At 46.1% G+C, this 12079-nt stretch overlaps 1 protein-coding gene across 1 annotated transcript in view; it reads right to left on the bottom strand.

Annotated features, from left to right (window-relative positions):
- NCAN (neurocan) overlaps positions 1 to 12079 on the bottom strand; it is a gene marked incomplete at both ends in the record, with an annotated part of 83769 nt that overhangs the window by 59076 nt on the left and 12614 nt on the right. Inside the window, 2 exons of the mRNA XM_081319106.1 lie at positions 6778 to 6952; positions 10542 to 10943. Of these exons, the coding sequence (XP_081175232.1) occupies positions 6778 to 6952; positions 10542 to 10943 (577 nt within the window). The remainder of the gene's footprint in view (positions 1 to 6777; positions 6953 to 10541; positions 10944 to 12079) is intronic.

Below are 12079 nucleotides of genomic sequence, written 5' to 3'. Positions count from 1 at the left end.
CGGCCGCAAGTGCTCCCCAAGGTATTCCGGACCCATGCCATGTAGGGCTTTGTAGGTCAATACCAGCACCTTGAACCTCACCCAGAAGACAACTGGAAGCCAATGCAGCTCGTGGAGCAGAGGTGTAACATGGGAGTATCGGGAAACTCCCAGCACAACTCTCGCGGCTGCATTCTGTACCAGTTGGAGCCTCCGAGTGGTCTTCAAGGGCAGCCCCATGTAGAGAGCGTTGCAGTAGTCCAGATGAGAGGTCACGAGCGCATGAGTGACCGTACGTAAGGCATCCCGGTCTAAATAGGGCCGCAACTGGCGCACCAGGCGAACCTGGGTGAAGGCCCCCCTAGTCACAGCTACTATATGGTCTTCTAAAGAAAGCTGTGAATCTAGGAGGACTCCCAAGTTGCGAGCCCTATCTACGGGGGGTAATAACTCACCCCCCATAGAAAGAGATGGAATATCCTGAATATCCCGAGATGCCGGTACGCACAGCCACTCAGTCTTGTCAGGGTTGAGTCGAAGCCTGTTCCTCCCCATCCAGACCCGAACCGCCTCCAGGCAGCGGGACATCACGTCAAGGGCATCACTGGGGTGGTTTGGGGTCGAAATAAAAAGCTGGGTATCATCAGCATACTGATGATACCCAACTCCAAAACCACGAATGATCTCACCCAGCGGTTTCATGTAGATGTTGAACAGGAGAGGCGAGAGGACCAACCCCTGAGGGACTCCACAAGCGAGAGGCCTCGAGGTCGACCTCTGCCCCCCTGCCAACACCGACTGCGAACGTCCCAGGAGATAGGAGGAGAACCACTGAAAAACCATGCCTCCCACTCCCAATCCCCTGAGACGCCGCAGCAAGATACCATGGTCGATGGTATCGAAAGCCGCTGAGAGGTCTAATAGGACTAGGACAGAGGAATATCTCCTGTCCCGAGCCCTCCAGAGATCATTCACCAGAGCGACCAATGCCGTCTCCGTGCTGTACCCGGGCCTGAAGCCCGATTGGTACGGGTCTAGATAATCCGCTTCATCCAGAACCAGAGGGAGCTGATGTGCCACCACGCTCTCAACAACCTTCGCAAGAAAGCGATGGTTGGAGACTGGACGAAAGTTATTTAACACAGCTGGGTCCAAGGCAGGCTTCTTGAGGAGAGGTCTCACCACCGCCTCCTTCAAGGTGGCGGGGAAACTACCCTCACTCAAAGATGCAGATAAACCAGCCAGGAAGGGCACGGATCCAATAAACATGTGGTGGAGCTCAGCCTCCCCATAATCCTGTCCACTTCCTCTGGTGTCACAGGATCGAACTCATCCCAGATAACATCGACAAGACCACCCGTGTCCCAATCGTCAGACTCTGCCCAGTCGGAGTCCAAACCGGTCCGAATCCGAGCGATTTTGTCCGACAGATGTTGACTAAACTCCTCGGCATGACCCTGCAAGGGTTCCTCCCTCACCTCCTGATTAAGGAGGGAGCGGGTCACCCTAAACAGGGCGGCCGGGCGATTATCTGCGGACGCAATAAGGGTAGCGAAGTGGTTAGACCTCGCCACACTTATCGCTGCGAGATAAGACCTAATATTGGTTCTTAGTCACAATCGGTCGGATTCGGATCGGTTGGACCTCCAACCGCTCTCTAGGCCCTGTCTCCGACGCTTCATCTCTCGGAGCTCCGCAGAAAACCATGGAGCCCGCTGGGATCTGCACCGGGTCAGGGGCCGCAAGGGTACAACTCGGTCAAGTGCCTCCGTGGCTGCCCTTTCCCAGGCTTCCACTAAGGCATCCGCCGAGCTGTGAGCAAAGGAGGCAGGTGGGGACCCCAGCGCTGCCTGGAACCTTTCAGGGTCCATTAAGCACCTGGGGTGGAACCATCTAGTTGGCTCAACACACCCACGGTGGGGAGTGGCAAAACGGAAGACCAGCCGCAGGAGATGATGATCGGTCCATGACAGGGGCATAACAATTGGGGAGCCCCCACCAAGATCATCTAACCACCGTCCAGATAGAAAAACCAAATCCAGGGTGTGGCCTCCCACATGAGTCGGTCCATGAATTACTTGCGTCAGGTCCATGGCTGTCATGGAAGCCATGAACTCCCGAGCTAACTCAGATGATCCTCCCAGGGATGGTAGATTGAAGTCCCCCAAAACCATGAGTTTGGGGAACTCAATCACCAGCCCTGAGAGGATATCGAGCTCAGGCAGGGCTGCTGCTGCGCAAGTAGGCAAAAGGTACACCAGCAGCAAGCCCAACTGCGCCCTAGGACCACACCTCAGTAAGAGAGATTCACACCCGACTATCTGGAGAACAGTGGCCTCCTGCGGACATAAGGTCTCCCTCATAACCACAGCCACTCCCCCACCCCTACCCTGAGTCCGAGGCTGGTGTAGCACCCAGAAGCCTGGTGGGCAAAGATCAACCAGGGGGATACCACCCTCTGGGCCCAACCAGGTCTCCGTGATGCAAGCCAGGTCCGCATGCTCACCCTCGACCAGATCCCGGATGAGAGGAGCCTTATTAACGACGGACCTGGCGTTCAGGTACACCAGCCGGAGCTCAGGTGGCTGCACATCCTCGCTCCCGGGGCCTTGGGGTGAAGGCAGAGGGTCGGAGCGCCTCACCGCTTGTAGATAGCGGGGATGCCCTCCCGGATATCGATACGGCCCTCTGTTCATACACCTGCTGCCATTCCCTAACGTCGTGGGAATAGGAAGTCCCATGACCCGCTCCCGAAGAGTCTATTAGCAGAACCTTGAAAGCTTACTCTGTTGAAGAACAAAAATCAAAGTACTGCCGTTCTGTGTCTTTCCCACACACACACACACACTTCCTCCTTTTCCAGGACTGAATAATAATTTTCCTTCTCCCATCTTTGTCTCAAGACCAGACCTGAATTCTTTTGCAAAAGGACCGCAGTGGCAAACTGCCCAAGTCCTTCTTGCCTTTAACATGCCTTGTCACAAATTGTCAAATGTCTTTCTACTAATCTGCATCTTCAAAATGGCAATCCCCAAATCGGTCTCTTGCAGTGAGCAACGAGCGATTTCCCCTTGGTTCAGTTCTTTTATTGCTCTTTTGTGTCGTTCTGCTCAATTCACTTCTCTTCCCTAATTCCAATTTAACTAGGAGAATTTATAAAATTAATTCCAGTATTGAGTGCTCTGTATGGTCTTTTTGCCGCTTAGTTACTCCTATTCAGGAGCAACTTCCAGGGATTCCCTCCTATCCCCATTACTGATGATTGCGGGCACATTGATACAATAATACAGGATACCATGGGGAGAGAGGAGTAGCAAAATCCCTGTGTTTATGCAGACAATTGCAACAAGGTTTTTTTTTGTGCAGCGAATGTCGCTGCACAATGGGAAAGGAACGCATCTAAAGAACTGATGATCCAGCTGATATATCTGAAGGATGTAGACAATAGAAAAACTGCTATTCCAATGCATTGGCCAACATTTAGAAGTCTGGTTGGTCATCTATGTTGCTGAACTACAATTCCCAGCATGCCTCCCATTTGGCCCTTGCAGGTAGGTGTTGCTGGGACCTGAAGTTCACTGACATTTAGAAGACTACAGATTATCTGCTATGGGGACATAGGGATTGTGGCTGGACTGAAAGTAAAGGTAAAGGTAAAGGTTCCCCCGCACATGCGTGCTAGTCGTTTCCGACTCTAGGGGCCGGTGCTTATCTCCGTTTCAAAGCCGAAGAGCCAGCGCTTGTCCCAGGACGTCTCCGTGGTCATGTGGCCGGCATGACTAGACACCAAAGGCGCACGGAACGCTGTTACCTTCCCACCGTAGTGGTCCCTATTTTTCTACTTGCATTTTTACGTGCTTTTGAACTGCTAGGTTGGCAGAAGCTGGGACGAGTAACAGGCGCTCACTCTGTTACGCGGCACTCGGGATTCGACCCGCCAAACTGCCGACCTTCTGATCGACAAGCTCAGCGTCTTGCTTTAGATCCATACGTGCATAATTGTAAACGTAAAAGCTGAGGTTCATAGCATGCCATACAGGTAGCCCTCGACTTACAACCACAATGGAGCCCAAAATTTTTGTTGCTAAGTGAGACATTTGTTAAGTGAATTTTCCCCTTTTACGACCTTTCTTGCTGCAGTTGTTAAGTGAATCACTGTAGCTGTTAAATTAGTAACACTGTTATTACGTGAATCTGGCTTCCCCATTGACTTTGCTTGCCAGAAGGTTGCAAAAGGTGATCACATGACCCCAGGACACTGCAACTGTCATAAATATGAGTCAGTTGCCAAATATCTGAATTTTCGTCACGTGATCATGGGGACGCTACAGCGGTCGTTAAGCGTGAAAAACAGTCATAAGTCACTTTTCTCAGTGCCGTTGTAACTTCAAACGGTCACTGAATTTGTAAGTCAAGGACTACCTATAGCAGGGGTAGGCAACCTTGGCTCTTTTATGACTCGCGGACTTCAACTCCCAGAATTCCTGAGCCAGCCACGCTGAGGGGAAAGAGAGAGGTTTCTAAGCTGAGCCATGCTGGCTCAGGAATTCTGGGAGTTGAAGTCCACGAGTCATAACAGAGCCAAGGTTGCCTACCCCTGACCTATAGCATGCTAGGTCAATGACTGGGGCCCCAGAACATGCTGAGTCCCATTTTAGCCTAGTCTAGGATGCTGCGCTAAATATAGCTTAATCTCTGCTTGATGCGAGATCCTGAGCCACAGCATCAAAAATGCTATAGCTGCTCTAACTAATCAACTCCATTGTTCAATTGAACCTGCAGGAGGGAAGATTTTGTTCATCAAATCTACCCTTTTTAAACTGAAACCTGTTCGGTCTTGCCTTGCTTTTTACAGTGTTCTTCTTCCATATCAGACCTTTAAGGATTCCAGAAGACCTATTGTGGATAACTATATAGACAACTTTGTATTTGGATCTGATAGGGAAGAGGGGTTTTGGAAAATGGTGGTGTGTGACTGTAGCCCTTTCTGTGACTCATTAAAATAGCTGCATCTGCCTCCAAACAGAATTTGAAGCACTGCAGAGCCCTACTTTTTCACCTCCACTCCAATTTTTCTTCTGGAAGTGAAACATGCCCAGTTTCTTCAATCTGAGATTTGACTGTCAGACCTATAAGCCATCTTCATTGTATTTCTGTCACTCTCTCTGGTCTGTATCTTTTAACTGGGTGAAACGGTGCATCAGAGGGGCAAAACGTTTTCAGCCAAGGTACCTCAAATAGGCTGATTTACAAAATGCGTCAAAAATCTGGGATCCGTGACTCCCAGGGAGCCAAAATTTGGCAAATTTTATAAAACATTTTATGACATAAACATTATCATAAATCATTTTATGACATAATACAGAATGTCACTAAGACATTTATTCAGGACACTGCTTATAAGCACTATGTGCTTAGAGCTCAAAGCATTGTTAGACACCCCACACCCCGACCTTATGGTCTGTTTCTGTTGCTCCCCTCTGGGAGGAGGTTTCCAAGTACTTCTAGCAGGACTACCCCATTCTTTAACCACTTTGTTTCCTATGTCATCCGTCTGGTAAACTCACAAGATTCGTGTTTCTTGCCATGTACATGTATACATCTGAGCTAGACTGTGTTGTTTCTCTGTGTCATGGAGTATATATGGGTATGTGGGTATATGAATTTCCCCCCCCCATATTATATAGTGTACATTGGAGGTGGTGACCCCTTGAGAGCTGTATGCAACAAAATTTCATTTTAATGTATGCCGATTAGTGTACATTTAAAGTGACAATAAAGTTATTCTATTCTATTCTATTCTATTCTATTCTATTCTATTCTATTCTATTCTATTCTATTCTATTCTATTCTATTCTATTCTATTCTATTCTATTCTATTCTATTCTATTCTATTCTATTCTATTCTATTCTATTCATTATTTCCTGTGGTCAATTCCCGATGTTTGACTGTGCTTTACAGTTCAACATGGGCTACTTTCAAGACAGATGCATAAATTCAAATACTCAGAATCTCTCCCTGGTTTTTTAAGAATTTGTCCAGTTCTGCCATTGTTGAAGGCATGAGGAATCTGATAAGGAAATATCTCTGAAGCAATGACTCAAAGAGGTGCAGATTGCATAGTCCTTAAAATGCAGCTGTCTGGAGCAAGCATATCAGATGAGGATGGACTACAGGTAGTTCTCGACTTACGACTTGGCAACCACTCAGAGTCTGACACAACTCCTCGGGGACACTTACAACCCAATTGTAAATTTCCTGGAGTCACATGACTGCATTTCACATACTCAACAATGGCCTGCATTTACAGCCGTTTGCAGGGTCACATTTTTGCCCAAAACTGGCATTTGCATTTACTTCCAATTTTCAGCAAAACTAACCCACAGTAAAAAAAAAATTGGTTCATTTAAAAACTGTGGCGTTTCCTTAACAACCACCACAGAAAAAGGTCATAACTTCGGGTTGGTCACAATGACATCCTGTTTTACAACGGTTATGACTTAACGACCATCATGGCAGGCTCCGTTATGGTCGTAAGTCGAGGTTTACCTGTAGGTTTATGTCAAGGCAGCCCAAAGTTTAGTTTAGCCTGCAGCTATATTTCACTGCAATTTAAAAAAAACAAAATGCACCTGAGCACACCTTTGGTGGTGTAACATTTGGAAATACACAAAATTTGCTGTACAGAGAGAACAGGGAAGGCATCGCCTCTTCCTCTTGAAAGGGGAAAAAAAATCAGGACAAAAGAATATTTCATCCAAAATCAAGCTAGTTAGAATGTACGTTCTTCCATATACCTAACAGTGTGGTCAGAGAGCCATCCGGCATCACAGTTGTCGTAACCATCCTGAAAGGCCTCCTCAAGATGAGCAGGGGAAGCAATGGCGGCCGAGTTCTCTTCGCAGGCCTTCTGCGCCTCTGAGAAAGTCAAAGCGTAGCGGTTGCTAGCCGCTCGGTAGTGAAAAACCACACCTAGGCAGGGTTGAAAAGCGAGAAGACAAAGAGATGTGAGTTAGAGGCATACAGGAGGTCATTAACAGGCAGGGCCAGTTTGGTAGGATGGTGAAAGGCATCAGACTGGGAGACTGGGAGTTCTAGTCTAGATTTGGAAAATAACTCCTGCTGGCTGAATTTGGACCATGACTCTCAGCTCAACTTCCCAAGAAAACTGCAGAGATTTTCCAGGCAGGAGTAAAACAAAACAAAACAAAACTTGCTAGAACCAAAAAAACAAAACAAAACAGAGCAGCACTTAATTAAACTTGGCTGACACCTGACAGAGGGTGTCTAACTGTTCTTGGCTGATCTCTAAAGCTAAGCGGGATCAATCCTGGTTAGTTCTTGGATGGGAAAGCGTCTGGCTGAACGGAAAATAAAACTCTTGGGAAAAGGCTAGGTCAAACCACTTCTGCGCGGCAGTGTTGCTAAGATATTTGCGATGGAGGCAATCGCACACCTCAAGGGCATCTTCTCTCCTTTTAATAAAATATTGTGCAATACAACCTTTGACCACTGCCGTCTGAATTCTTTCTGAAGGATCTCTTGCACACTGATTGAGCGCGGCACAACCTTCTGCCTCCTCCTTCCTTTGTCCTTTTCGTGTCATGTCTCTTGCTCCAAAAGCTCCATGACAGAGGCTGTCAAATTATTGAACTTCATAAAGCACCATGAAGTCCTTTAATTAGCATACAAGTGAGGCTCAAAGTCTACATGCAATCACAACCAGATTGTTTTCTGTAGTTTTTCATTCATGCACACCCACACACCCCTTTGGTAGGAAAGCAGAGGTAGGAATATGATTAAACCGATAGAAATGAAAAGCTGAGACTGAATTGCTTCTCACGAGGCCCTGTATCAAATTCAACGGGGTGGGGGGGGGGAGAAAGAGAGAGTAAATGACTAATCATCTGGGCCTGCCAACTCCATAAATGTGTGCTGAAGGGATCGGCTGTCCTGGTTCCGACAGATGAAATTCTTCAAAAGAACTTCAAGGCGTTGTTTACCTTAAAGGATCTTTTATTCGAGTAGCATAATATCAGCACTACATTGTTGTTGTTGTTAGTTGCGAAGTCGTGTCCGACCCATCGCGACCCTATGGACAACATTCCTCCAGGCTTTCCTGTCCTCTACCATCTTCTGGAGTCCATTTAAGCTCACGCCTCCTGCTTCAGTAACTCCATCCAGCCACCTCATTCTCTGTCGTCCCCTTCTTCTCTTGCCCTCAATCTTTCCCAGCATTAGGCTCTTCTCCAGTGAGTCACTGGAGAAGAGCAGCACTACATAATCGAAGCCAAAAACTGAATTCCCCTCCCTTGGGCACCTAGTATCAAAGCACAATTCCCTCCTCCAATTAACAGTCATAAATCACATTCCCCAATTAGCTTGAAGCACGGGCTTCCTCTCCAGCCCGCCAATTCTTTATCAGTACTGGGCTCAGTAACCTTGATTCTCACGCTACATTTAGTGTTGTTATGTCTAGCTGGACTCGCATTCACATTTCTCCCCCCCCTCCCAGCACCATCTAACTCTAAAAGCGAAAGGGGAAAAGATGGCTACATTTCCATCTGTTGTCAATTCAAAAACATCCGATGTAAGCAGCCTTGACATCGGCATTAAATCATGATAAGTCTGGCCACACCTTTTAAGAGACAGAACCATTTTTAAAAGACTTTGAACAAATTGAGCTGTGGCTCCTGAAAGCTGCTGTCTTTTGAGAAAAAATGTTTCATTGGAAAAAGTGCGGCTAGATTCCCTCATAGACGTAATCCTTGACTTACAACCATTCATTTAGTGACCGTTCGAAGATACAACGGCACCGACAAAAGTGACCTATGATCATTTTTCATACTTATGACTGTTGCAGCATCCCCATTCAGGGCTAGGCAACCTTGGCTCTTTTATGACTCGTGGACTTCAACTCCCAGAATTTCTGAGCCAGCCATGCTGAGGGGAAAGGGAGAGGTTTCCGAGCTGAACCATGCTGGCTTAGGAATTCTGGGAGTTAAAGTCCACGAGTCATAAAAGAGCCAAGGTTGCCTGCCCCTGACATGGTCATGTGATTAACATTCAGAGGCTTGGCAACTGGCATGTATTTACGACAGTTGCCATGTCCCAGGGTCGTGTAATCACCTTTTGGGACCTTCTGAGGAGCAAAGGTAATGGGGAAGCCAGATTCACTTAACAACTGTGTTACTAATTTAATAACTGCAGCGATTCACTTAACAACTGTGGCAAGAACTGGGGTAAAATAGAGCAAAACTCACTTAAGAAATGTCTCACTTAGCAACATAAATTTTGGGCTCAATTGTGGCCATAAATCGAGGATCGCCTATAGATGGCATTAATGCAATGCTTCCCAATTTTCTTCCTTTATTACTCAAAACTGCTTATCAGAAAGTCTCAATCAAACTTTGAGGACCAAGTGCAATGCTTTTCCTTCAGCACTGCTGTAACTCCGAGCAGATAGTGAACGAATGGTCGTAACTCAAGGACTACCTGCATTATAAAAACCTTATCACTGAATGACCTTTTATGTCATTTCAACAGATCACCGTTGGTAATTTCATCAATTTCCATCAATTTTCATCAATCCTTTGGGGGGATTTCTGAATGTATTTTAGTACACATGGCAAAATTAAATCAGTTTAAGTCAATTAAAAACACCTGTTTTGTTTGGGTAAAGGGCTCCTGCGTCGTTACCCAAAGAAAAAACAATTTTGCTCAATTTTAGGTAATTTACACAGAGGCATGAGAAGCACTGCATAATAGAATCTTGTCACATCATCTTCGGTGATTATTTTGCAGTTTTGATCAGCGTTTAGAAGCGTTTTTGCCTCCCTTCCATCAGTCACCAAATATTTCTCATCTCCTTCTGAGAGGCATAAAACAGAGCCCTGCAAATGTCTTCCACCCATCCTTAATATATCTATATCTATATCAAGATAAAGATTTATTATTATTATTATTATTATTATTATTATTATTATTATTATTATTATTATTATTATTATTACTAATACTAATACTACTACTAATAATAATAATGTTGGAAGGGAGCTTGGAGGTCATCTAGTCCAACCCCCTATATCATTTTGACAAATGGCTGTCCAGTCTCTTCTTAAAAACTTCCAGTGTTGGAGCATTCACCACTTCTGGAGGCAGGTTGTTCCACTGGTTAATTGTTATGTCAGGTAGATATAGATATAGATATAGATATAGATAGAGATAGAGATAGAGATAGAGATAGAGATAGAGATAGAGATAGAGATAGAGATAGATGGAGACGGAGATGGAGACAGAGAGAGAGATATATGTTTTCTGAGGTTTTTCTTTGGTCATTTGGTTTTTTCCCCCCACACTTTCCCCACACTTCTCCCAGAAGAACGAAGCCGAAGTCACCAGCCTGAGGATGACGGATGAGGTTTCGTCGAAACGTTGCCCTGATACCTCCAATTTTATGTGGGGAAAAACCCGAATGACCAAAGATGAGAGAGAGAGAGAGAGAGAGACAGACAGACAGACAGACAGACAGACGTACGTACGTACGGAGCCCTTTTCTTACCTGTGACCTCCAGAGGGACCAAGTCTTGCTCATCATGAATCCCAGTGACAATCTCACAACGATAAAGTCCCGTATCGCTGGCCCGAGCAGAGAGAAACAAGAGGGTAGCGTTTTCTCGGTGGTAGGGATATGCGGGCAAGGCGATTCTACCCTCGTAGCTTTTGGAGACCTTCACCACGTTATCCTTGGCTACCAGCACGGAGAGATCTTCCGGCTGTCCGGTGGCAGACTGTACTTTGCTCCACTTGATACGGGGGGGATCAGGCAGCTCACCGGGGTTTGGGTGGACGGAGACTTGCAATTGAAACAGGCACGGCAGGGAGACCGGTTCTGCCAGCCCGACCCGCACGGGCTGATGGCTGACTTTGTTAATGTGGATCACTTTTCCAGGGTCCTGTGAACCTAAAGGCAGAAGATGGCCATGAGTTGGAGGAGGTACATGCCTAAATCTGAAATGATTTCTTCCTGAAAGACGGACCTGGCTGTTTTCACACATAGGTAGTCCTTGACTTACGACTGTTCATTTAACGACTGTACAAAGTTACAACGGCACTGAAAAAAGTGACTTATGACCAGTCCTCAAACTTACGATCGTTACAGGTAGTCCTTGACTTACAACCATTCATTTAGTGACCACTGAAAGTTACAACAGCGCTGAAAAAAGTGACTTGTGACCATTTTTTACACTTATGACCATTGTAGCCCATGCTCATGTGATCAGAATTCAGATGCTTGGTAACTGGTTTGTATTTATGACCACTGCAGTGTCCTGGGCTCATGTGATCTCCTTTTGCGACCTTCTGACAGGCAAAGTCAAAGTGGAAGCCAGATTCACTTTGCAACTGTGCTATGACAACTGTATTACAACAATTGGTCGTACGTCGAGAACTACCTGTACAGCATCCTAGCAGTCATGTGATCAAATTGGGGTGCTAGGCAGCGGGCATATATTTATGACAGTCGTAGCATCCTGGGATCACGTGATCATCATTTGCAACTTTCCCAGGGGGCTTCCAACAAGCAAAGTCAATGGGGGAAGCCAGATTTGCTTAACAACGTTGTGATTCACTTAACAATCAGAAAAAGTTGTAAAATAAGGCATCGCCTCCCTTAGCGATCGCATCACCTAGTCTTCAATGTTCTGGTCCCAACTGTGATGGTTAAGTCAAGGACTACCCGTAACTTGTTATTCCCTCCACAAACCAAGTACTTTTACCAGATTATACAACAGACTTCTAAGACAATGTGCTGAACCACAGAGGAGATCACCTCCCTTTTATCTTAGCCTAGCATGTCGTATGAACACAGGGGAAAATCTTCTGCCTCAACATTCTGCTCAGGACCAGGCAGAAGTTTGAACAAGATCTTTTTTGCACTTTCTCTGATAGTAAGATTTCAATTGGGAGTCGCTCCTCAGTGTTTAATATATCAGTATCTCTTCCTTCCACCCTAAATTTAGTTAAAGACTTAAAATACGTATAAATCAGATCTCTCAGCCCCCTCCCCTGCAACAGATTATGGGTGCACTTTTTCACAGT

This window comes from Vipera berus (assembly GCF_964194415.1).
Source record: "Vipera berus genome assembly, chromosome: 1".
Taxonomy (NCBI): Eukaryota; Metazoa; Chordata; class Lepidosauria; order Squamata; family Viperidae; genus Vipera; species Vipera berus.
Note: the sequence above shows the minus strand (reverse complement) of the source record. Positions and strands in the feature narration are given on the sequence as shown.